Source organism: Telmatherina bonti (genome assembly GCF_933228915.1).
Source record: "Telmatherina bonti genome assembly, chromosome: 24".
Taxonomy (NCBI): domain Eukaryota; kingdom Metazoa; phylum Chordata; class Actinopteri; order Atheriniformes; family Telmatherinidae; genus Telmatherina; species Telmatherina bonti.
The window spans coordinates 11,355,152-11,383,044 of NC_136633.1; the positions used below are offsets into that span (position 1 = coordinate 11,355,152).

The 27,893-nt window shown below is 36.0% G+C and overlaps 1 protein-coding gene across 1 annotated transcript; it reads right to left on the reverse strand.

Annotated features, from left to right (window-relative positions):
- Positions 1-481: 481 nt before the first annotated feature.
- On the reverse strand, positions 482-27,893 carry sts (steroid sulfatase (microsomal), isozyme S; the record flags this gene model as incomplete). The annotated part of the gene is made up of 11 exons (XM_079264067.1): positions 482-849; positions 1,128-1,249; positions 1,360-1,519; positions 3,197-3,334; positions 11,533-11,669; positions 11,861-12,272; positions 12,558-12,680; positions 13,940-14,061; positions 16,982-17,153; positions 17,466-17,537; positions 27,878-27,893. The coding sequence occupies 11 exons, from the start codon at positions 27,891-27,893 to the stop codon at positions 482-484; spliced, it is 1,842 nt and encodes a 613-aa protein (XP_079120193.1).

Sequence of the window (27,893 nt, forward strand, 5' to 3'; positions counted from 1 at the left end):
ACTCCATAGATTATTTTAGTTTGCTCCGATTTATAGTTACCTATAGACACAATGTCTTTTAAACATGACTTTAACCAATTAATTACATCCAGAAAGTCCGACTCAACTTTTCCAACTGGTCTAGTTAGATGTTATAATTGACCGTTTAAGTGCAGATCAATGGAACTGGATTCAGAATCCAGATAGCGTCTATATGAAGGCAGATCAGGTGTAAGTACTGCATCTAAAGATCGAGCCGGTCGGGATTAATTTAGTTTTCATACCTTAATCAAGTGGGAGAGTGTAGATGTTAAACTGTTGTGGCCCCAAAGTGGAGCCTTGCGGAACTCCATAGATTATTTTAGTTTGCTCAGATTTATAGTTACCTATAGACACAATGTCTTTTAAACATGACTTTAGCCAATTAATTACATCCAGAAAGTCCGACTCAACTTTTCCAACTGGTCTAGTTAGATGTATCCAAAGATCGAGCCAAATTAATTTAGTTTTCATCATCTCCTTCCTGTTTTTGGCAGCGACAGAGCTGTGTGAGAGTGGAGCAGCAAGGCTGCAGCCAGGGCTTCCACATCAGGTTCCCCACGGTTAACTGGCTCTCCACGGGCCTCACCGACCTCCGATGTGCTTCAACAGCCTCCTGCATCACAGCGAGCACGGAGTGGAATGCCGGCTCAGTGTCCGGAGTCAGAGGCGTGGTCTCTGATGGATCCTTGGAGAGGTCATAGAGCAGGGGAGGATCGTGATGGGTCACGTAGCCCAGAGTGCAGAAGCAGACGTGTGTGTGGAAACAGGCTGCTTGGTCCTCTGGGTAGAAGTTTGGTGTGAAATAAAAAGCTTTCCACACGGAGCTGCCTGAAGAATATCAAAAACATCAATCGATGTGTCATTTCTTCTCACAGATCACCCTAAATTTTCCTCATCCCAACATGTTTGCAACAATTTGTGGAGGCTTCAAAGGCAAAAACAGAATGATACAACTTTTCCCTCCTTTTCTATGCAGTCCTGATCTGATTCTTACATCCAAATAAGTGGAAAATAAGTGCAGCTGTCATCATCTACAATCTTCCTTACAATCCCTTCAACACGTAAAGTTATTTCCTCCCTTGATGAAACGCGTTGGACCAACTTACTGTTCTGAGGTTTCCATCTGACTGCGTTCAGGTAGGAGTTGCAGTAGTGGAAGAGAAACTCATGGTGAGGTCCTTCAGCTCTGCTCTGCAGCAAATCCATGAGATCACGACCGTCTATTTCCCTACAAACCAGGAAAAGTCGGAAAATCTTAGGTTCGTTAAACTGTTCGATATCCCAGTGGATCATTCCCAGTCTTCCCTGTTTTGTGAAAAAGGTTCTGCACCGTCTCACCTGTCCTGAGGCACTGAGGCTCCACTCAGCTGCACCACAGTAGGAAACAGGTCCATGTTACTGGTGGGCTCATCTATCTGTCTGCCGCCAGGGATCTTTGCTGGCCAGCGCAGAATTCCCGGAACCCGGATCCCTCCTTCCCAGTTTGTGGACTTCCCTGCTGCTCAGAAGAAGGAAAAATGACAGAATGTACCATCATGAGAGCAGTTTCCTTCCAGTTTGCAGACACATCCTCTGATGTCTGAAGCCATCAAAGGTTTCAGGACTCGACGTCCTCTCCAGCTTCTCATCCATCTACTAGTTCTTGGTACTTCAGCTTTTTTTATTTGTTTGCTGCTTCGATTTAAACCTGCAACAAAACCTTTTGTTGAAGTATTAGAACCTGCTTGGAAGAAATGGATGTGAGTCCCCATCAGGCATCAAAGGTCTGTAAGGAGGTCTGGGGACTTCAACTGCCTGCCAAAAATCAGTGCAGGTCCTGGTCTGAAGCGGTGGATCTGCATGCCAGATGTTATTCCTCACTGTCGTATGCAAACCACCCTGCAGGTCCCATTTTCACCTTCTCAAAATGAGCTCTGTACTGATTTTTTTTCTCAATGCAGGTACCTATTTCCCATTAGCATAATGGGAAACATGGATTCCAGGGAAGTCTTGACTTATAAGAGTCCAGCATGACATTCAGTTTCTGATACATTTGGCATCACTTTATGGTAAAACATGCGCTAAAAATCCTGTAGAACACAATCTGAATCTTGTCTTTTGCCCCTTAATGGACACCAGAAACCAGAAGATTATTACATGGTAATAAATGGTAAATATACCTAAAATTATTGTTACTTCTCTTTTGTTTTACCTTATCTTAAAGGGGTAAATAAAGACCTCATATAAAAAAAAATTGAATTTTCTAACCATTTTCTTTCTTGGATGGGTCTTTAAGGGTTAATTGCAGTTTAAAAAATTAAATGAATCATGTTTTTACAAACATACTACAAACAAATGTATATAAAACATAATGAAATGATTTGCATAACCAAGAAGCATATCAGATGTTCAAACAAAGATTTTATCATTTCATGAAAAATATGGGCTCACGCTGAATTTGATCACAAAAACGACTGGAGGAGGTTGATTGTCAACACGTCACTAACATGACCGGTTATAAAAGGAGATTTTCAGAGAGACAGATTCTCGTACATGTAAAGATAAACACAGCTTCACCTGTCTGAGACAAACTAGGTCTAAAAAGTGTGGAACAAAAATGTTCCTCACTGTGAAAGGACACAATCTACATAGAGTCAAATCACCAGAGGGTTCATATAATGAGGGAATCTCTGTATGCATAGGGCTAGAAAGGCTGAAGGTCACCTTTAAATCCACCATTGCAGGTTAAAGCTCTGTCATGTCAAGAAGAAGCCGTATGTGAACATATCCAGAAAACTATTGTCTTCTCTGAACCCGTTTCAACATCTGACATGTTTGTTCTATATGGAATAAAATAGGGGTTTGTGAGATTTGCAAATCATTGCAATCTGTTTTTATTTACATTTTAAACAGCTTCTCTGCCTTTTTTTGGAGTTTTTCTTGTATAAACTTTAAAGTTGAGCTTTTCCATTCTTGGCTTACATTGTTGAAGCAGATTAACGGAGCAAACACAGATATTGTGTACAAAGCTGCACACATTCTCAGCAACACCAAATATGATGAGTTTAGATAAAGTAGAACTCATTCAGAATGCTTTAACCTTGTGCGGGTTTCACAAAAATGATGACAAACTGTTTGCACGAAGCAATTTTCCTCATCACCTAACAGAAAATAACTAAAACCAAACATAGGATACCTTTAAATATTCCGTTCCATCCTCTGTGAACTTCGCCTGCTGCAGAAATTTCCTCCAGGTGAGCCCCCTGATCTGAGGTCAGATAAACCAGAGTGTTTTCTCTCAGACCGAGTCGATCCAGCGTCTGCAGGATCTGACCTAAGAGAAGATTAACCATCTATTAGCGTTCAGAAGCATTTTGTTGTCCTTTATGCTGCTGAGAACAATGATTTGTCTGTAAACAGCTAGATTTCGTACTGTCTGCCGTTTGCTATTGATAATCTTAAAATCACCACATGATACCGATCAGATGATCTGTCCAAGAGCCCAAACGGAAACCATAAAATTCAGTTTGAGTAGAGGAATCGTAAGGTTGTGGTAAGCGATCAGAGGTGAGGAAGAGCACATAACACATTATCGTTGGAGAGTTTTCCACACAGCAGGAGATTTAGTGCTGGAAATATGTTCTCACAGCTGGAATGAAAGCATGTGAGGGTCTGGGAGGAGCAGGATAAGATGCATGCTTTGGTGTTAATATCAACACAACATGAGTAAAAGGCAACATTCAGTCCAGATTTAGCTTCTTACCAGCACACACAGTCACTGTCAGAAAACACTCTAGGAAACTAAATACATTAATATTTACTTTCACGCTGCAATCTTCTGATTAATGCGGAAATAAAAACTGCAGATATTTGCATCTCAATCAGTGCTCCGCCACTGCAGCACTGAAAAATCTCAGGATTCCAGTTCAGACACACACTTATTCACTAGCATGCAGACATGTACCGTCGCTGTCTTCAGCTGCAGGTTTGATCACCATTACCTGCTATTATGTTGTGACGTACAGGCTAGTGGTGTTCTTTTTTCTCTATTTGTCTTCCTGTAGGTGCTCCTTATGGTTATCCGCTTTGGTCTCAGGATATTTCCTTTTTTTTTTTTTTCATGTGTAACTGTAGTTTTTTTGTATGTTTTTAACAGGTGTAACTAGTTTTTTTGTATGTTTTTAACAGGTGTTAACTGTAGTTTTTTGTATGTTTTTAACAGGTGTAACTGTAGTTTTTTTGTTTGTTTTTAACAGGTGTAACTGTAGTTTTTTTTGTTTGTTTGTTTTTAACAGGTGTAACTGTAGTTTTTTTGTATGTTTTTAACAGGTGTTAACTGTAGTTTTTTGTATGTTTTTAACAGGTGTAACTGTAGTTTTTTTTGTATGTTTTTAACAGGTGTAACTGTAGTTTTTTTGTATGTTTTTAACAGGTGTAACTGTAGTTTTTTTGTATGTTTTTAACAGGTGTAACTGTAGTTTTTTTGTTTGTTTTTAACAGGTGTAACTGTAGATTTTTGTTTGTTTGTTTTTAACAGGTGTTAACTGTAGTTTTTTTGTTTGTTTTTAACAGGTGTAACTAGTTTTTTTTTGTATGTTTTTAACAGGTGTAACTGTAGTTTTTTTTGTATGTTTTTAACAGGTGTAACTGTAGTTTTTTTGTATGTTTTTAACAGGTGTAACTGTAGTTTTTTTGTATGTTTTTAACAGGTGTAACTGTAGTTTTTTTGTTTGTTTTTAACAGGTGTAACTGTAGTTTTTTTGTATGTTTTTAACAGGTGTAACTGTAGTTTTTTTGTATGTTTTTAACAGGTGTAACTGTAGTTTTTTTGTTTGTTTTTAACAGGTGTAACTGTAGTTTTTTTGTTTGTTTTTAACAGGTGTTAACTGTAGTTTTTTTGTTTGTTTTTAACAGGTGTAACTGTAGTTTTTTTTGTATGTTTTTAACAGGTGTTAACTGTAGTTTTTTTGTTTGTTTTTAACAGGTGTAACTGTAGTTTTTTTTGTATGTTTTTAACAGGTGTTAACTGTAGTTTTTTTGTTTGTTTTTAACAGGTGTAACTGTAGTTTTTTTTGTTTGTTTGTTTTTAACAGGTGTAACTGTAGTTTTTTTGTATGTTTTTAACAGGTGTTAACTGTAGTTTTTTGTATGTTTTTAACAGGTGTAACTGTAGTTTTTTTTGTATGTTTTTAACAGGTGTAACTGTAGTTTTTTTGTATGTTTTTAACAGGTGTAACTGTAGTTTTTTTGTATGTTTTTAACAGGTGTAACTGTAGTTTTTTTGTTTGTTTTTAACAGGTGTAACTGTAGATTTTTGTTTGTTTGTTTTTAACAGGTGTTAACTGTAGTTTTTTTGTTTGTTTTTAACAGGTGTAACTAGTTTTTTTTTGTATGTTTTTAACAGGTGTAACTGTAGTTTTTTTTGTATGTTTTTAACAGGTGTTAACTGTAGTTTTTTTGTTTGTTTTTAACAGGTGTAACTAGTTTTTTTTTGTATGTTTTTAACAGGTGTAACTGTAGTTTTTTTTGTATGTTTTTAACAGGTGTAACTGTAGTTTTTTTGTATGTTTTTAACAGGTGTTAACTGTAGTTTTTTTGTATGTTTTTAACAGGTGTTAACTGTAGTTTTTTGTATGTTTTTAACAGGTGTAACTGTAGTTTTTTTGTATGTTTTTAACAGGTGTAACTGTAGTTTTTTTGTATGTTTTTAACAGGTGTAACTGTAGTTTTTTTGTATGTTTTTAACAGGTGTAACTGTAGTTTTTTTGTATGTTTTTAACAGGTGTAACTGTAGTTTTTTTGTTTGTTTTTAACAGGTGTAACTGTAGTTTTTTTGTATGTTTTTAACAGGTGTAACTGTAGTTTTTTTGTATGTTTTTAACAGGTGTAACTGTAGTTTTTTTGTTTGTTTTTAACAGGTGTAACTGTAGTTTTTTTTTGTTTGTTTGTTTTTAACAGGTGTTAACTGTAGCTTTTTTGTATGTTTATAACAGGTGTAACTGTAGTTTTTTTGTTTGTTTTTAACAGGTGTAACTGTAGTTTTTTTGTTTGTTTTTAACAGGTGTTAACTGTAGTTTTTTTGTTTGTTTTTAACAGGTGTAACTGTAGTTTTTTTTGTATGTTTTTAACAGGTGTTAACTGTAGTTTTTTTGTTTGTTTTTAACAGGTGTAACTGTGGTTTTTTTTGTATGTTTTTAACAGGTGTTAACTGTAGTTTTTTTGTTTGTTTTTAACAGGTGTAACTGTAGTTTTTTTTGTATGTTTTTAACAGGTGTTAACTGTAGTTTTTTTGTATGTTTTTAACAGGTGTAACTGTAGTTATTTTGTATGTTTTTAACGGGTGTAACTGTAGTTTTTTTTGTATGTTTTTAACAGGTGTAACTGTAGTTATTTTGTATGTTTTTAACAGGTGTAACTGTAGTTTTTTTGGTATGTTTTTAACGGGTGTAACTAGTTTTTTTTGTATGTTTTTAACAGGTGTAACTGTAGTTTTTTTGTTTGTTTTTAACAGGTGTAACTGTAGTTTTTTTTGTATGTTTTTAACAGGTGTAACTAGGTTTTTTTTGTTTGTTTTTAACAGGTGTAACTGTAGTTTTTTTGTTTGTTTTTAACAGGTATAACTGTAGTTTTTTTTGTTTGTTTTTAACAGGTGTAACTGTAGTTTTTTTGTTTGTTTTTAACAGGTGTAACTGTAGTTTTTTTGTTTGTTTTTAACAGGTATAACTGTAGTTTTTTTGTTTGTTTTTAACAGGTGTAACTGTAGTTTTTTTGTTTGTTTTTAACAGGTGTAACTAGTTTTTGTTTTTGTTTGTTTGTTCGTTTTTAACAGGTGTAACTGTAGTTTTTTTGTATGTTTTTAACAACTAGGTTTTTTTTGTTTGTTTGTAACAGGTGTAACTGTAGTTATTTTGTATGTTTTTAACAGGTGTAACTGTAGTTTTTTTGGTATGTTTTTAACGGGTGTAACTGTAGTTTTTTTTGTATGTTTTTAACAGGTGTAACTGTAGTTTTTTTGTTTGTTTTTAACAGGTGTAACTGTAGTTTTTTTTGTATGTTTTTAACAGGTGTAACTAGTTATTTTGTATGTTTTTAACAGGTGTAACTGTAGTTTTTTTGGTATGTTTTTAACGGGTGTAACTGTAGTTTTTTTTGTATGTTTTTAACAGGTGTAACTGTAGTTTTTTTGTTTGTTTTTAACAGGTGTAACTGTAGTTTTTTTTGTATGTTTTTAACAGGTGTAACTAGGTTTTTTTTGTTTGTTTTTAACAGGTGTAACTGTAGTTTTTTTGTTTGTTTTTTACAGGTATAACTGTAGTTTTTTTGTTTGTTTTTAACAGGTGTAACTGTAGTTTTTTTGTTTGTTTTTAACAGGTGTAACTGTAGTTTTTTTGTTTGTTTTTAACAGGTATAACTGTAGTTTTTTTGTTTGTTTTTAACAGGTGTAACTGTAGTTTTTTTGTTTGTTTTTAACAGGTGTAACTAGTTTTTGTTTTTGTTTGTTTGTTCGTTTTTAACAGGTGTAACTGTAGTTTTTTTGTATGTTTTTAACAACTAGGTTTTTTTTGTTTGTTTGTAACAGGTGTAACTGTAGTTATTTTGTATGTTTTTAACAGGTGTAACTGTAGTTTTTTTGGTATGTTTTTAACGGGTGTAACTGTAGTTTTTTTTGTATGTTTTTAACAGGTGTAACTGTAGTTTTTTTGTTTGTTTTTAACAGGTGTAACTGTAGTTTTTTTTGTATGTTTTTAACAGGTGTAACTAGGTTTTTTTTGTTTGTTTTTAACAGGTGTAACTGTAGTTTTTTTGTTTGTTTTTTACAGGTATAACTGTAGTTTTTTTGTTTGTTTTTAACAGGTGTAACTGTAGTTTTTTTGTTTGTTTTTAACAGGTGTAACTGTAGTTTTTTTGTTTGTTTTAACAGGTATAACTGTAGTTTTTTTGTTTGTTTTTAACAGGTGTAACTGTAGTTTTTTTGTTTGTTTTTAACAGGTGTAACTAGTTTTTTTTTGTATGTTTTTAACAGGTGTAACTGTAGTTTTTTTTGTATGTTTTTAACAGGTGTTAACTGTAGTTTTTTTGTTTGTTTTTAACAGGTGTAACTAGTTTTTTTTTGTATGTTTTTAACAGGTGTAACTGTAGTTTTTTTTGTATGTTTTTAACAGGTGTAACTGTAGTTTTTTTGTATGTTTTTAACAGGTGTTAACTGTAGTTTTTTTGTATGTTTTTAACAGGTGTTAACTGTAGTTTTTTGTATGTTTTTAACAGGTGTAACTGTAGTTTTTTTGTATGTTTTTAACAGGTGTAACTGTAGTTTTTTTGTATGTTTTTAACAGGTGTAACTGTAGTTTTTTTGTATGTTTTTAACAGGTGTAACTGTAGTTTTTTTGTATGTTTTTAACAGGTGTAACTGTAGTTTTTTTGTTTGTTTTTAACAGGTGTAACTGTAGTTTTTTTGTATGTTTTTAACAGGTGTAACTGTAGTTTTTTTGTATGTTTTTAACAGGTGTAACTGTAGTTTTTTTGTTTGTTTTTAACAGGTGTAACTGTAGTTTTTTTTTGTTTGTTTGTTTTTAACAGGTGTTAACTGTAGCTTTTTTGTATGTTTATAACAGGTGTAACTGTAGTTTTTTTGTTTGTTTTTAACAGGTGTAACTGTAGTTTTTTTGTTTGTTTTTAACAGGTGTTAACTGTAGTTTTTTTGTTTGTTTTTAACAGGTGTAACTGTAGTTTTTTTTGTATGTTTTTAACAGGTGTTAACTGTAGTTTTTTTGTTTGTTTTTAACAGGTGTAACTGTGGTTTTTTTTGTATGTTTTTAACAGGTGTTAACTGTAGTTTTTTTGTTTGTTTTTAACAGGTGTAACTGTAGTTTTTTTTGTATGTTTTTAACAGGTGTTAACTGTAGTTTTTTTGTATGTTTTTAACAGGTGTAACTGTAGTTATTTTGTATGTTTTTAACGGGTGTAACTGTAGTTTTTTTTGTATGTTTTTAACAGGTGTAACTGTAGTTATTTTGTATGTTTTTAACAGGTGTAACTGTAGTTTTTTTGGTATGTTTTTAACGGGTGTAACTAGTTTTTTTTGTATGTTTTTAACAGGTGTAACTGTAGTTTTTTTGTTTGTTTTTAACAGGTGTAACTGTAGTTTTTTTTGTATGTTTTTAACAGGTGTAACTAGGTTTTTTTTGTTTGTTTTTAACAGGTGTAACTGTAGTTTTTTTGTTTGTTTTTAACAGGTATAACTGTAGTTTTTTTTGTTTGTTTTTAACAGGTGTAACTGTAGTTTTTTTGTTTGTTTTTAACAGGTGTAACTGTAGTTTTTTTGTTTGTTTTTAACAGGTATAACTGTAGTTTTTTTGTTTGTTTTTAACAGGTGTAACTGTAGTTTTTTTGTTTGTTTTTAACAGGTGTAACTAGTTTTTGTTTTTGTTTGTTTGTTCGTTTTTAACAGGTGTAACTGTAGTTTTTTTGTATGTTTTTAACAACTAGGTTTTTTTTGTTTGTTTGTAACAGGTGTAACTGTAGTTATTTTGTATGTTTTTAACAGGTGTAACTGTAGTTTTTTTGGTATGTTTTTAACGGGTGTAACTGTAGTTTTTTTTGTATGTTTTTAACAGGTGTAACTGTAGTTTTTTTGTTTGTTTTTAACAGGTGTAACTGTAGTTTTTTTTGTATGTTTTTAACAGGTGTAACTGTAGTTATTTTGTATGTTTTTAACAGGTGTAACTGTAGTTTTTTTGGTATGTTTTTAACGGGTGTAACTGTAGTTTTTTTTGTATGTTTTTAACAGGTGTAACTGTAGTTTTTTTGTTTGTTTTTAACAGGTGTAACTGTAGTTTTTTTTGTATGTTTTTAACAGGTGTAACTAGGTTTTTTTTGTTTGTTTTTAACAGGTGTAACTGTAGTTTTTTTGTTTGTTTTTTACAGGTATAACTGTAGTTTTTTTGTTTGTTTTTAACAGGTGTAACTGTAGTTTTTTTGTTTGTTTTTAACAGGTGTAACTGTAGTTTTTTTGTTTGTTTTTAACAGGTATAACTGTAGTTTTTTTGTTTGTTTTTAACAGGTGTAACTGTAGTTTTTTTGTTTGTTTTTAACAGGTGTAACTAGTTTTTGTTTTTGTTTGTTTGTTCGTTTTTAACAGGTGTAACTGTAGTTTTTTTGTATGTTTTTAACAACTAGGTTTTTTTTGTTTGTTTGTAACAGGTGTAACTGTAGTTATTTTGTATGTTTTTAACAGGTGTAACTGTAGTTTTTTTGGTATGTTTTTAACGGGTGTAACTGTAGTTTTTTTTGTATGTTTTTAACAGGTGTAACTGTAGTTTTTTTGTTTGTTTTTAACAGGTGTAACTGTAGTTTTTTTTGTATGTTTTTAACAGGTGTAACTAGGTTTTTTTTGTTTGTTTTTAACAGGTGTAACTGTAGTTTTTTTGTTTGTTTTTTACAGGTATAACTGTAGTTTTTTTGTTTGTTTTTAACAGGTGTAACTGTAGTTTTTTTGTTTGTTTTTAACAGGTGTAACTGTAGTTTTTTTGTTTGTTTTAACAGGTATAACTGTAGTTTTTTTGTTTGTTTTTAACAGGTGTAACTGTAGTTTTTTTGTTTGTTTTTAACAGGTGTAACTAGTTTTTGTTTTTGTTTGTTTGTTCGTTTTTAACAGGTGTAACTAGTTTTTTTGTATGTTTTTAACAACTAGGTTTTTTTTGTTTGTTTGTAACAGGTGTAACTGTAGTTTTTTTGTTTGTTTTTAACAGGTATAACTGTAGTTTTTTTGTTTGTTTTTAACAGGTGTAACTAGTTTTTGTTTTTGTTTGTTTGTTCGTTTTTAACAGGTGTAACTGCAGTTTTTTTGTTTGTTTATAAGACATATTACATATTACGTAACTTTCAGACCTAAAACTCTGCGTTCCAGACTTGTTCGATGGCACAGTATGTATTTTTTTATGTACGTATGTATGTACATACATTGTATGTACATACATACGTACATACATTTTTTTATGTACAGTATGCACTAGCATGTGCATTAATGGAACCGTCGCTGCCTATGTCGTGTCGGACCCGGATGTGACGTATGGGGTCATGTGATCAGTTCATTTCTGGTAAGCATAGTATGGATCAAACAACTGCAAAATGCTGAGTTTTACAGTTAGAAAGGGAAATGAGGGAGAAGGGTTCGGAAGGTCGTGTCAAATCTTCCGCATGAACTAGAAAGCTCCGAAGTAATGCTACGTAGCTGAGTTGCATGAGCCGCAATTCTCATAAAATCTCGTCAGCGGAACTGCAATTCCAAAGATATCTTAGAAACCTAAAGGCCTTGACGACCAAACTTTTTCTAACTAAATTCAGACAGACTGAGATTGTTGGCTTTGGACCCGAGTTCCAAAGGAACTGTTGAACTGGAATTATGCTAAACGGTATTTCCTTGGCTTCCAGTACAACAGTGGGGAACTTTGGAGTTATTCTGATGAGAATATGTTCTTTGAGTCCCTCCTTGAAACCCATGATGACATCAAACTGAAAGCTCTGCTGACTCACCTACACTCCAGTCCACTTCATGGACAGCGTCCCCATAGATGCCATGGCGGCTGGTTCCTCTAAACGCTGCAGAAGCAAACATGGCCGTGTGCACTTGCAGAAAAGAGAAAAACAGCAGGAAAGGTCTGGCTGAATTCCTGCAGGAACAGCAAATACAGTCCAGTTACAGCAAAAGCTATTTTCTTGGTTTCATTTCATCTTTAATTCCCTCTCACATCCCATCTGCAGCATTTTAAATCACTTTGAATCAATGACAACACTGAGCATCACACAAGGCAATCTGTGAGAGATATTCTGAGCCATGTGAGTCTGGAAAGCAGACACAGACCTCTCTATGAAGTCCACGGCTTCGCGAGTCATCCTCTGCGTCAGGTTTTCAGATGTGAAGGGCTGCTCCACAATACTGTGATCCCTGAAGAGAACACAGTTGAAGTACGGGATGATCCTGAAGAATTCCTCCATCATTCCTGTTCCTATGACTGCCAGCGACAGCAGACCCAGGATCAGCCCTCTGCGGACCCTGATGAGCCCACTGAAGTGGAGCACAACTGCAGAGACCAACACAATTCCAAGTGTCCTGTACGGTAAATATTTCTGGAACTGGAAAACGGTGCCATGTCCCAACTGGCAGTCTCGTAAGTTGGTCAAAGGGATGCCAAAGAAGTAGTTAAAGCCATGGATGCTTGGGTGGTGACAGTGGTCGTCACTGCTCTTACAGTTAAGACCTAGATGCCATTTTCCTGGACAGAAAAAGAAAAAGAAATAAAAATGGAAGAGTTTAAGATTACTCCTTAAGGAGTTATTGAAAGTTTGTCTCAATTTATCAGCAGAGTCAAACAGGAAAACAACTTGTCCAATCTGTATAATCTGTATTGTACTTAGTCTGAGCAAGGGTAATAAAGTGGTGGCATGACTTGAGAGTATAAATGACTTACAAAAAATGCAATGAAAATTATTACAACATAATAAACAATATAAAATGAGCCCTCTCACCTGTAAACAGGGTGTGAACATCTTCAACGTACCTATAAGAGCTGTCTCGTAACCCTGCTGCTTAGCAATCTTAGCAAAGGTCACTTCATGACTGGGAAGGCCTCCAGATGCTGCGTTAAATATAAAAACTCCAGGTCTCAAATCCCCAGCTACACCTGGAGGAATGAAAAATGAGAAAACAAAAACTTTATGACACCTTGTCTGACAGGACTTTCTCCAATAAGATCAGAGATTTTTCTTGCAATAGAGTGGCAGTAAGTGGTTCAACTTTTTTCGTACAGCACCACTTCACAACAATGTTGTCACAGGGCACTTTACATACACGTCATTTCGAGCCAATTCATACATATCCTATAATAGAAACCAACTGACTGCATCGAGTCATGACTTCGATCCAATCCCCCATCCTGAGCTGCACGCGGCGACAGTGGAAAGGAAAAAACTCCCCTTTAACAGGAAGAAAACCTCCAGCAGAACCCGGCTCAGGGAGGGCAGCCATCTGCCTCGACTGGTTGGGGTGGAGAGGACAGGAAAGACAGATCAACATGTACAACTGCACTTATTCAGGTGAGAGGGTCTTGGCTGCAGCCTGGAGAATCAGGCGGTGCTGGATATTGAAACAAAATTGGACGTCCAACACCGCCACCTCAACATTTTGATTGGATTAACCCTAACCCCAACTCTAACCCTAACCCTAACCACACCCATTTGGCATCCAACTCCGCCCATTTGACATCCAACTCCGCCCATTTGACATCCAACCACGCCCATTGGATGTCCAACCCCGCCCAATATCCAGCCCTGCCCCATTCTTTGGGCTGCAGCTAGGGGTTATTGTTATTTGTTGGTACATACTCTCCAAAGCAGTCGGTAGCACTTTGGAGTCCTTGTTTTTTATGTCTCGGAAGCATACCTCAAGTTCAGGGGTCATATTTGTTTTGAGAACTCAAACTTGACAAATAAATTTAATGGTGGTTCCAACTATCAGCTACAGCAGAGGTGTCCAGCTCCTGTCCTCGAGGGCCAGAATCCTGCAGGTTTTCTATGTATCTCTGCTCAGACACACCTGATTCAAATTAATTAGTAGTAGAGCTTAATCAGTTGTGCACGTCATTGGCCGTTTGATCCATTTAGTGGAAGCTAGATGTGTTGGAACAGGAATACATGGGAAACCTGCAGGACAGCGGCCCTCGAGGACCGACTTTGGACACCCCTGAGCTACAGCCACAGACTGCATGCTTACTTTTGGTTCCTACAGGATCTAAAAGCAGAATGAGAGGTTATCAGATCTCCTTTAGTGGCAACAGCCCCCAGTTTGCTTTTCCTTCACCATTATCCAGTCAGATAAAAAAAAGGCCTTTCTGAACAAGGTTGAGATCTGTACAGGTTCCTGCACCAGTCTCCTTGAGCTCACCTGATCTTATTGGGTATCGTCCTGTTAGAAACGCCGCCCGGCTCGGGGTGCAGAGGCTCGCTGCAGCAATGTGTTGGGTCAGCTTCACTCCCTCCTGGGCCAACGTGTCAATGTTTGGAGTCCTAAACATCAAATTATCATTTCATTTCCATGAAATATTTCATTGTGGATATTTATTACTGTAATGAAACACTTTTATTTATCTTGCAGGATCGTAGGAAGTCGGCAAATAATGAACACACGCAAACTCTTTGCCCCAATGATTAAATCAGCGTTTTATTAATCAGGCAGCACAAGAGCAAGCAATACATCATTGGTTAAAGCACTTGCAGTTTCCAGCTCTTACCGTAACGCGATCGGTTGGGGAGCCCACAACCCCGGTAGAGAGTGCCAAAACCAGCTGGGCGTCCTGATCAGACAGACCCGCAGCAGACTCCACCGAAGTCTGGGACTTCTCCACTTTATACCCATGCACAAACAACACTGCGCGCGAGCAGGTAGAGAAGTGGCCAAACTTCCCCACAATACACACACACAGTGGCTGCGCAAGACTCAGCTGTTATTGAGTCCTCTCAACATTCTCATGACCTTTCATAAAGCAAACACAGTTGTTTTACAGAATGCAGCTGTGCATAGCCGAATAACAGGATGCAGCCGTGCACCACTGCACGTAGGCAGTTACATAGAAATTAAATGAAGGCACACAACATCACAATATCAGTGTATCACACTTCAATTACCAAAGTTATGATTGATGGTATATGTGGCTTACACTGAAATTCCAGGTGTTGGAGACATTTTTATGCATTTCTTGATATGTTTCAGTAAAAAAGAAGCAGATACCATAACTCGGAGATATTCAAATGATCTTTAAAAAAATTGAGTTGTTTTTTATGAATGCAATTCTACACTTAAGGTGAATAAGACTTTAAAAAACAATTGAAATAAATAAAATCTGTTCTCTGAAGTAATTCTGCAGATAAAAACTTTTTACCTTTACAGCTGACATGACTAGTGAGATCCCCTGACTTTAACGAGATGGATGGGAAATCAAGTGAGAGTATTGCATTTTGAATATTTAATAACTCAATTAAAGACTGCAGGAAATACATTATTATATAACTCAGTATTTCATTCTAGAAAGCTCCGAAAATTGTAAAAATCTAATTGCTTATATGAGTTTCAGGGTACAGCATCATCACGCTCCAAGAGACACATTCATTGGACAAAGATTTTGCATCGACATTTAGCTGAAAAAAACACCAGAATTCATTATTTCTGCTTCAGTTAATCTAACATAGATATCAAAATTAATGACATCAATTATGCAATAAATCTTCATTTTATTTATTTTACAGAAATAAGGTTAATGATAATATAATATATAATAATATTGAAGAACATTTTATTACCTTTTATTACTTTTATAAGGAGTTTTTAAGTATTATATTATTTATTTTTAAATAATATTATTATCATCAGGGAATCACTGATACAAATACCAGTATTTGATATCGTTCCAAAACTATACATGTGTACATGTACTAGATATATATACATTTTTTAAAACACATAAACAACAAAGTTATTCGTCAAGCTGTATTAAAAATTCAGATTTGGTAAAGAGAAAAAAATAAAAAAAGACCCTGCCAATGTGCACAGATGACTGACATGTTTGCCAAAACTGATGACGACAGATGATGATGAGCAAGACCCATTAAACCCAGTAAATCTGATTTATATCCTCCTGACTACCAGGAAAATAAATGTGTAACTATAAATGTCCACTACGGAGGACATTGCTTAAACTTTTAAATACTGTGGTAAAATATAGTTATATTTATCTAAGAAATGAAAATATAACTACAAAATTTCAAGTAAAAGTCAGCACAAAGAAAAGTATTATGCACTTTTGCTTTTCCTATAAAACATACTTGTTGTTATGGAGGCCATTTTTCTTGAAGAGAGAAAGAAAGTTCACAAAGCTCCACCTCCACAAATGAGGTACCATTTAAAAGCACTAAATGTCCTCTTTAAAGACCAAAAGGTGTTAGTTCAGTAGCATTCAGGGAGATGAAAATATTTAGGTTTACAAAGGTCCTCCACAGAGGACAAATTTGAACTACTGGTAGTCAGGAGGATAGGAGGTATTCAGGACCCCATTAGCAGTGGACATGCTAACAGTTAGCGGGTGACAGGCTAACAGTTAGCAGTGAACATGCTAACAGTTAGCGGTAAACATACTATCAGTTGGGGTAAACATGCTCACAGCTAGTGCTGAACATGCTAGCTGTTTACAAAGTTATGATGAAGTGATGAAAACAAGTCCCTAAAACATGTTTTATTTCCACCTTAGTCTCTTTATGTTCATGAAATTTGTTGAGGACACCAGTTCCCGGCAAGAGTACAACTGGTTATCTGTGTTCACTTGTTAAAAGATCTTAAGTTCGGCTGTTTTTATATCTTACTGAACTAAATTATCTTCTTGAAAGTGAACATCAACATAACAATGAGTCAGCAGATTTCTTTATTTTTGTTATTTTGTTATTTTGTTGTGTGTTGATAGTCAGAAACTTTAGGGTAAAACTGTGTTACAAGCACCTTCCTTGGAGGCGTTTGTGAACAATACAGGAGTAAAAAACTTTATAAGATTGCTTATTTATTTAACTTTCCACCACACCATAAACATTGATGCAGCAGTTTACTCTTTATCAGAGAATTCAATAAATCTGGATCTGCATCATCATCTTTTTTAAGGTCAAAAAATTTCAATCTTGCTGTATCAGACCAGAATTCATTTTAGATTTTTAGATTGCAGTAGAGCTTAGGTGGAGGCCTACATTTTTAAACCACAGTCCAGTCATGTGGAGCTCATCATGTACTATTCATTTATCTAGCATAAATTACAGGCAGTAAAGCAATTACGCATGATGCCAAATAATTTGTTTTTCCAAAGCACATTAACAAAGATTTTTTGAAGAAAATCCCAATATGATGCATCAAAAAATGTTTTAGAATTGAACAAAAGCATTGCATTTTTACCTCAGTGTTTTATTGTCGTAACAGCCAAGATCTCCGATTCCCAGATCATCCACCATCATCAGAAGAAAGTTGGGTTTGTCGTTTTCCTGAAGAAACACACTGCTCACCTCCAACAGCAGCAGCAACACACATGGTGACATCCAAGAGGACTTCATGGTGGTGGACACAAACCCTGAAGAAGATACAAACATACACACAGGATGTTCTTATTGCAGCCAATAACATCTGGAAATTCACATGATTTCACAGGATGACTTTGGTTTTTAGCAGTAGCTTGGTACCAAATATACGGAGGACATGCTTGTAACTTATCAGCATCAGTTACACCTGATGGGATACTCCAACTTGGGAAAGATATTTTTACAATTGTGACTGTCCACGGCGTCAGTAGTTGTAATAACATGCTTTAAAGGCGAAACGGCAGAGAGCACTGCTCGGTTGTTTGCTTTCAGTTAGCGCACCACTAGATGGGAGTAATTCTCACAGACTGGGGCTTTAAACTCTTGTGTCAAATTGCCTGAAGCAGGAGATGTGGTGCACAGAGTGGGGAGGATGCCTGACAAAGAACGTCAACAAATCATCAATCTTTTCTCCAAAACATAGAGTGTATTTGGAAAAATGGACAGAGCCTCCGTGACGTCACCCATAGGTTTCTGAAGAGCTGAATTGAAGCTCGGTGGGCAGTTCCTACCATCGCCATCTTGGCAGGGACATACATGTCGTCTCGTCCAGAAAATACAACTTTGGGCAAAGAGGTGGAGCTGAGATGGGGGCTGTGAGCGTCATGGTGGATGATTGACATCGAGCGAACTCCGAGCTTTCTGTAGCTAAAAGCTAACCGAGCTAACCCGGAGATAACAGGAGCTAACCAGTTAACGGAGGTAAGCGGGCTAAAGCTAAGTCACGTTGTTAACTGGCTAAAAATCGCGGTTGTTCTACGTTTTTCTGACTTGAAGTGGGAGATCGCGCACATGTCAATCAAAAGGACACGCCCCTAAATATGCTGAATTTCTAGATTAAATTACTTTTAAACAGGTGAGCTAGAAAAAAAATTCACTCCCCCCACAGTTGTCATGAAGGTAAACCTGACCTATTAAACCTAAAATGGATTTTTGAACCAGGCTGTAAACATGTTTATTTCTGCTGTGATATTGGTCTTTTCATCATTGGAGTCTATGGGGATTTGCTGTGTTTTGGAGCTCCTAGTGGATGAGGGGGGAACTGCAGTTTTATGCATTTTCAAAGATCAAACATTTTCAAAGTCAGCGATTGTGTGTAAAACAGAAGGAACTACACAACTAAGAACAGACTGGACCAGTTTAAGGAAATATGGACTCTCTTTAATATTTCTGTTGATAGCTGGATTATATAAATTTAGTGAATTATTTATTTATTTATTTAATTTCTCCTTTTTTGTATATTTAATGTCCATTGTTTATTTTGTGTTTGTTTTTGTCTTTTGCAGAAGATCTGACAAGGACGGAGGACTGGCTGGAGAGAGAGACGATGTGGCCACGGATCAAACAGCCGAGGAAGCAAAGCAAGGTGACGTGCTTCAGGTGTCTATGCTGCTGCATCAGAGGCCGGCTTAACGCTGAAAAACTGAAAAAGTAGGTTGGAGGCTGAGACGTGTTTAAAGCAATGCAGTGGAGACAACTTTTTTTTCCCACAGTTTGTGTTCTATATTTGTTGTTTTCAACTTCAAATGAATATTTCCTTTTCTTCTTTTAACGTGAGGGGTATCAAAGAGTCTATAAAATGTTAAGCTGTATTTTATTTCTGAAAGGTCAAAAGTCAAACTGCATATTTCTTCAAGAAACGCATTCAAGATGTGATAGTCATTGCATAGCATGTGTTCTTAAAAGTAGCACTGCTTCTGTTACTAGGGATGGGAAAATCGATTGAAAAATCGAATATCGTGATGTTTTGCTTCACAATTTTAAAGTAGATTTCTTTTTTTTCTTTTTTTTTAATTTTGGTTAAAAAAAATCTTTTTTTTTTTTTAAATAAATAAAAACAATTCATTATAAAATTTTTGTCATTTTTATTGTTTTTATTGATCTCTTTACTTGTCTTCTTGGGCATTATAGCACCAGAATGATGGTCTGGCTACTGGGTCGTTTTTTTTCCTAGTTGAAATCAAGAAATATAACCAGGAAAAAAAAAAAAAAGTTTATAGATTTTTTAAAAAATCGGCAATATCGAAGAAATGTGAGAATCGCAATTTAAATAGAATCGGCACCCAAAAAATCAGAATCGAAGCGGAACAAAAGCATATTGTCACAGCCCTAATGGTTACAACAATTAATAGAAAAATAGAAGACCATACCACAGATTAACAATTATTATTAAACAGCTTCAAACTAAATTCCTGGGAGAACCTACAGCGGTGGGAGGTGATTTTAATCTGACACCAGAAGAGGTTCACCAAAACCAAATCATTGAAAATTTCATGACTGAAAATTGCCTGACAGGTGTCTGGAGAACTTTAAATAGAAATCCTACACAGTTTTACTTTGTTTGAAGCTAATGGGCAAACTAGATCTAGGATGGATTATTGTCTAATATCCAATTTATTACAAAGATGTGTCATGAAACCCAAGATTTCTGGCAGCCCCTTAAGCGATCACTATATAATAGAGATGACAATTTCAAACCATAACAAAAGAAAACCTAAAGATTTTTAGAACTTCAACTCCAATTTATTTTTAAACGAGGACTTTTTTAAGGATACTAAAAACCGTATTTTGAAAAACAAAACAACTAGCTTATTCTCAATCAGAATTTTATTTTAGTTGTTAATAGGCCTGTCGCAATAAGCAATAAGTCAATTAATCGCATATTAAAGGTAGAGTATGTAAGAGTTTCAATATTTTCAAAAACATTAACTAAAAAAATAACTACAATCATAATTAGATAGTTTTTTTTAAACATGTAGGTTTCAGTCTGTCCATATTTGATGTGTTATTACAAGTTTAATTAATGACAAAGACCCTTCTTAAATGTTTGCCTACCAGTAAAAAAAAAAAAAGAAGTGCTTTTTGTCATTTGTCATTAATTAAACTAGTAATTTAATAACGAATCAAATATGGACAGACTGGAACCTACATGTTCAAAAAACTATCTAATTGTGATTGTGGTTATTTTATTAGTTAATTTATTTTGAAAATATTGAAAATCTTACATACTCCACCTTTAAGAAAAAATGCATGCAATAAGTTTGCTGGACGCATTTGTCGCATTTGTTTTTGAGACAATTTTAACTAAACGTGGCAATACAACAAGCTTCCATTTACACTTAAGAGCTTACCAACCAGGCTAGCTCCATCTTCTCAACAGTCTACGATCACTGGGGTGTTTAACCAACAGATTAATCACAAACAGGACAGTGCAACATGGTGTGCACTCAGACAGCATGGTTGGTAAAGTGATGCTGCCCTTTAATATTGTTAAAAAAGCAACATTTTGAAAAATGTTGCAAACATTTCACAGCCAGTATGAATCGCCTGGATGAACATACTGTACATGTTACAAACGGCATTTCCACAACTTCACAATGACATGAAAAATGACATTTTACCATTCCACCTCTGGTCAAGTCCAAACATGTCCACTTATATGAGCTGACCATAGACTATGGAACTGTGTTACGTGGTGTTTCGAGACCATATGTTCCAGATAACCATGTTACCAAAACCGCAGGAGAAATCCTGATGTGTTTTAGCAGGCTGAGGACTGGATGAATCTAGTCTGCACATCCAGCTAAATGTTCTTTAGAAACTAAAGTATGTTAATCTTTGAAAGGGTGTACCTGCATTTTTATGGCTTTATTGTTACTTAAGTTGAAAATGGTCTCAAAATGACATCATCGCTTCATGCTATAATATTATCGTCTATCGCAATCATTTCTGAGATAATTAATCGCATGGTAAAATTTGTTACCGTGACAGGCTTAGTTGTTAATATAATTAGACATTTCCATATCAAATGTGATCATATGTACTTAGAAATATGCTGAATTTTGATTTTAAGAGGTGCGTTTTATATCCAATAGTTATCTGTACTGAATAAAATAGTTGTCATTCATTTTGTAGCTGATTCTGTTGGTACTTTTTTATTACAAATAAAATAAAAAAATAAAAATCAAATTAATCAGTTCATACAAAAACGCCGCATGTGAACACCACCTTTAGTTGTTTTCTATTGTTTTGTTTGTTTGTTTTATTCAGATAAAATGTCAGAACGCCTCACCGCGTGCAGACTGCTTTCACTTTCACACTCAGGAGCGACTCCGCCTATTTGTCTTAATTAGATACATATAACCTCACTTAATTTGTAATCCCTTGCGGTTCATATGCTTTAATATACCTTACAATAGAAATGAAAGCTGATCAGTCATCAATCAATCCCCGATAGTAAGACACTCTTCATGACAAGAAATGATCCAGCAGCAGGTCTGATTGAAGTTCTGCAACAATCCTCGTTACCATGTGAAAACAAATTGATTATTTATTCTAGTTTACCAACTAAAACACAGACTTCATGACCTTATTCTCACCGATAAAGCTGCTTGAAGCGGAAATGTTGTGATAGGTCGACTTTTAAACGTTCACTAAGTAACTTCCGGTTACTAATTTCAAAGTAAAACTTCACGCTTTTTTTTTTTTTCTTTCTTAATTTTAATCAATATTTTCACTTAAAAAACACAACATAAAATTTTAAGAAAAACAGACACAGGTTACCAAACAATTGTTTTTCTATTAAATTCTAATAAAAGTTGTAAAATGTCTCAGTTTCAACACAACATCTGATATGGTATGTTCTATTGGTAAAAACAAAAAAACAAAAAAACAAAAAACAAAGATTTACTAATAGATTTCCCAGCTATTAGACATGTACAGTTTTATTTATTTATTTATTTTTATTATTTATTTGCCCAATATAAAACCATAGATCTAAGAACAAGGAAAAAGACAAGAAAACCGATTGTTCGGGTGAGATAAAAACACTTTATAGTGTTATGAAATATCGCACCTTAATATTTTTTAAATATATATAATACAAAAACATGACACATGTAATAGAAAAAGTATGGATCCTTTTGGGTCATTCTGTTTAATAAAACATGTTTTGACTAATTGGATTCTGCTTAGATTCTCCTCAGAGGTAGACTCATTGATTTCATTGTCATCTTTCCACCTATAAAAAATTATTTGGTTAAATTTATGTTAAATGTACAGTATGAAACTATCTTATTCTGGTTACCCTCACGGTAGAGGAATCCCAATGCGTAATGAAAGTAAAAGAAAGTGTAAATATCTGTTATCTGGTAATAAACTGGACATTCTGAGAAGTCCAGGAGGCATCATGCAACTCTGCCTCCTAGATGCCTCTTTGGTGAGATATTCCAGGCGTGCCCCACTGGGAGAAGACACCTGACACACTGGAGGAACCATGTCTTTTGGCTGGCCATTGGATTGTCTCAGGATCACCACTGACGAGCTGGTAGAAGTGGTCAAAGAGAGGGAAGTCTGAGCTTTCCTTCTCAGCCAGCTGCCCTTCAGGCCCAACCTCGGATAAGTGACAAGAAAATGGATGGTTGGAGATTGAAAAGGTTCTCAAAACTTTTGGTCAAATTTATCAGAAAATGGTATCATAGAGAGACATGCAAAAATCCAAAAGAACAACATCCAGTTCATCATATTCACTGCTTCCTATTCGTGTCTGCTTCTGTTTCTCATCTCAGTCCACATTAGCAACACTGACCACCTCATTGCTTGTGGGGATCACAAACACCATACAGTACAGAACTGATTACACCTTTTAGCATCGTTTTGCAGACTGGTAGGTTCATCCCTGCAGGTTTCTGCATCGCCTGCTCTTCATAAATCTCTTACCGACTCTTCTGTCTTATTTGTTTTTATGATGAATTCCATTTTTCTCTATTTTTCACCCTCTATCACTATCAGAACAAACCAAACAAACCTCCTGCAGGGTTACTCCACTAAAACATGGTTTGTATGCAAGCAAAGCTTTAAAGAGTAAGAATGTAGGTGGAATAACTTTGCTTTGATTTTAAAAAAATCTCTTTGTTCCATTTTAAATTTCATTTTGAATATCTTTTTGTCTGATCTCATTTTAAACTCGTTTTCTAGTTTCAGTTGTAGGACAGGAGATAATGGAGGTGCAACAAAGGAGGCTGCTTTCTCACCAGCAGAGAGCAGCGTTGTTAAATAATCCCAAGGGGCATTTAGAGCGTGGCAGGGTCAAGATTCAGGAACAGAAATAATCCCTGTTTCATGTGTGATTCAGGTAAGCATTAAAACTCAAACAACAATCTACTCCATGTTAAAACGGAAAAGTACAATTCAACATAATATTTTCATTAAAAACCAAAATTTGGTCGATTTCATTTAGGAAAGGATCTTAATGGAATAATTTAAATCAGTAAAAACTATCAAGTACTTAGAGCGTAATAAGTGCATTTGCTTCTAGACACAAGGCCCTCAAAAAGTACATTAATAGTACAGAGATGTGAGTCGGCACTGTTCAGATCAATAACGTGAGCTGATAATGATCCAATCGATCAGTCTGCAAACATACAGGGCAACTGCATTTGCTTTACTCTGCTCCAAAAGCTCCCTCTCCTGCAGAGACCCGAGTGTTATGGGTCATTAATCCAAAATTAAGATGTTTATTATAAATATGCAGTTAGCAGCTACTTCATTATGTCTGTCCAATTGATTGCTTTTAACACAAATAGGTAATCATCCAATCACATGGCAGCAAATAGCTGCAGTTATTCATGAAGAGTTGAGCATTAGAATGAGGAAGAGAGGAGTTTCAGTTACTTTGAAATTGACATGGTTGTTGGTAGACTGGTTGGAGATACTGGAAAGACAACAAGAAGTCAAATAATCACTGGTTCCATATGCAGAACATAATCTCTGAACAGACAACACGTCCAGCCTGGAAGCAGATGGTCTCCAGCAGCAGAAGACCACAGCGGGTTCCCTCCTGTCAGTAAGAACAGGAAACTGAGGCTACAATTCACACAGACTCACCAGAACTGGACAGTAGAAGATGGAGAAACTGGTCTGGTGAGTCTCCAGTTCAGCTCCATGTTCAGACGGTAGGATCAGAATCTGCTTTAGGCAACATTAAACCATGACTCCATCCTATCTTGCGTCAATGCTTCAGGCTGCTGGTGGTGAAATAGTGTGGGGAATATTTTCTTGGCCCACTTTGGACCTCTTATTACTAATTAGGCATCATTTAAGGTGCCTTCACACCAGGAAAGTTGGGGGAGGTCAGTTTGATTGCATGAGGAATCCCATTAAATTTTACACCCTTGATTTGTTTCCATCTTAGAGCTGGGGTAGGTCATGTTGGGGAGCTAGCAAGATCTGAAAATGGCGCCCTGTCTTGGCTCCTCCCCCTCTGGTTTTGCTCCTTGCCTGATCCAAGGCTTTTTTCTTACCTCCACCAAGGAGGTCATGTTTCGTCCAGGCGTTTATCTGTTTGTGTTCAAGTTAACTCAAAAAGTGACAGACAGATTTTAATTAAATATTCAGGAGTTATTGGAAATGTGAAAAGGAAGAACCCATTTAAATTTGGTGGGGATCCGGATCACCGTTTGGATCCAGGAATTTTTTAAAAGCGGAGGTTAGCGCTCTCCGAGTGTTTTTCTAGATCGCAGCTTTTCCACCAAAGATTTTCTCTTTCTCTTTCTGTTTAGCGGGAGGAGACAAATAAACCGAGCCGGGTCGGGAAATCCTTCCTGCATTTTCTCAGCCGTGAAGAAGCTTACGAAATATAAGAAATGAACAACTAAAATTCGGTCCGAACGTTTGGATTGGCCAGTTTTTACAGATTTACAGTAAACTGAGGGGTCTAACTATATCTCTTATTGTTCATGATGGCAGAATGTATGGACTACTATCAGGACGAGGAACCACTTCACCCAGAGGAAAAATGTCTCAGTAAGATTACCCACCCCAGCTTTAAGGCCATGTGTCTCCATCCTTATACTTCCATGTGACTCATACGTTGCCATCGTCGTTCAATCGGTTCATCCACTAGTGGGCAGCGCTGAGTTCAGAGTTACTTCTGTGTTTTGACATTGGTTGGTCGCGGCAGTGTACCGCTATAAACTTGTTTAAAACTGCTCTTGGGAAAGTTTCACATTCATAAAAGGAAGTTGGCTGACGGCAAGCCGAGCTTTGCTTTGTTTTTACAAGAACTTTTTCAATCCAGCACCATCATTAGAGATCATGAAAACTGGGCCTTAAAAACTACGTGCATTTTGGATAAATTCTTATTTCACTGATATAGTTCTCCTACTGATCACTTTGTCTGATGTGTATATGTACGGGCGTATGCACAAGTGAAGATACTCAGTTTTACATGTATTTTCCATAGCTTTCATATTCTCTTTGTACCTCTTTTTATTTAATTCTTGACTGCCTGACTTATTAGTTTATGTTCTGTATTTTTTGTTCCATTGTTTAATAAAAATTGGGGGGAAAAAAATTAAACTTGTTTAAAACTGTCTGAACACATGACAAGAAGTAGAAGAAGAAAACTTTTGCTTTTCTCATGTTCTTTTACGTCTTCTGGTGCTTTTGTCTTCTTCTGCCCGTTCTTCTTCTTCTCTTTGTTCTGTTCGCTGAGTGTGTTTCAGCTATTCAGCTCAGCAGTGCCCCTACAATTTCCGGTGGTATTGCTCCTTTTTCTGCATCAAATGACGGATAGTTAAGCCAAAGGGTCAAATTTCAAGCAAAACCGATGCAGGAGACGGATAAAACTGCCTTTCCACCCGCATTTCCGTCTCATATTATGCGTAATCAAGCTTTTATTGCCACACTGCACTTTACTAAAGCAGAACAAACTGCCTGAACAACATTGTGCAGTTACAACATGGTTAAAAAAAACCATTGGAGAAGCACCGCAACAGAGCCGGTTTGCGATGTGGTGGAACAGGAGATGTGCATCCGACAACTCTGCAGAAATTGTGTGATGCTTCATGTCAACATGGAGCTAAATCCCTGCCAGTTCTGAAAGCAAATGGGGTCCAAACCGCTGTTGTTATGACACGTACACACACTAAAGGTTTTGGTTTTAGATGTCGGTGTTAATAGAGTCTCATAAAAACCGAGGAGGACGTCCCAGTGAGCGCACGGTGTGGTTTCCTTCAGTGAGCAGGTATCTCTGTATTTCTACCATGTCGACCATGACAGCAGGTGTCCGTGCTTGGCTCCTCGCAGCAGGACTGGAGAGAAGCTGCCAGCCAATGTGAAAACTGCTGAAATGGATCCAACATGTCTTTTTTTCTTGTTTTTAAATCTTCGGGCTGCTGCTCCTGTCCGTCTCAGAGGCAGCACTAAGTAAGGTGATAGTCTGAAGTTATTCTCTCACAGCTAAGATGGTGATTTTTGTTACAAAACAGCAGAGAAAGTTTATGATTTATATCATATTAATTATATGATACATAAAAAAGCTAGAAAAAGAGCCATGTCATCTTTCATTGTAGGTCAGGATGCTCCTGAGGCATTGCTCCACAAAATATTAGCCTGTTTCATACAGATTTTCCATTAACTTTGTGATCCCACGGGGTGGGGGGGGGGGGGGGGCTCTCCCTGCAGACCAAAGAGGCATCCTAATGAGACGTCTCAACCAATTAACATCTGTCTGCAGTTTGTTTGTTTGGGTCCAAGTTCAGGTTCAGTATGTCCCCATCAATGTCTTCACAATACAACACCTCAGCATCAGTCAGTCAGCATCATGTAGCCTTAAGTCATAGCTCACATAGCCTTGGTTTATTTTCATTATTGCAGTTAGCATCCTTGTTCTTTTATAGAATTTTATTTCAGGACTTCATATGATTGGGTTATTATTTAATCATCATATGTAGCACTTTGAGATATTACTGTATGATAATTCAGTTAATGTTTTACTACTGTGTTTTATTTTGGCTTATTCCACCATTGTTTTGTGTGACAGATAGTCAGATGCAATGAGTTCTTGTGCCTTTTTGGAGACAAATAAAGATGTTTTCTAAAAGTCTGAGAGACTGGAGTAGACATGCCCAACAAGAAACCAGAGTTACAATAAAGTAATTCAATTACAGTTAACAGTGAATTTTTTTCCTTCTAAACCCTCCTCAATCTTGTTGCTGTCACAAGATGGATGGTGAGGACCCCAATGTGGACAGGAGGCAGGCAGGATGTAGATAATGGTGATTTATTGGAACAGAAGGACAACTAAACAGGGATTGCTGCAACAAATAACTGGGAAAACTAACGCAGGAAAGACAACTGGAATGAACCAGCAAAGGAGAACTGAAACCAATAGTTTTCGACACACACAGAGAGAGAACACACACACAGATCACATAGAGACACAGGTGGAATGGATGAGCTGAATGAAACGAGGTGGACTAACAAACAGAAAACAAAGCAAAGCAGAAAATACAAGGAAAACTACAAAGAAAATGTAGCTGTGTGTTCCATAACTTCATGGAGCTGCGTTTCTGCCATGAGTGAGCATCATAATTAACCTCGTTATTCCAGATGCAACCCAGACTAAGCAGATTTGGGAACAAGTCAAGAACAATTACAAAAACATTTCTTAAACTGCTCATCAACAAGTCTATTTATTTCATCACCAAAAGGATGAATCTTTCCCTAAAAGCTCCTTCTCTTCTAAGTGTCCCCCTCAAGTTTTGCACCAATGTTATCTGAATGGGCATCCATTTTCCAAAAGAACTGATTGGTCAGAAGGTTTATACTCGTTTGTCTTGTCTTCAGAACATAACCTCCTCCAGAGCAGTTTAGCCATTTAGCATAAATTACCATGGTGATTTATTAACCAGCATCATAGAGCAAAAAATCCTACCTTGATCCAGCTGCAT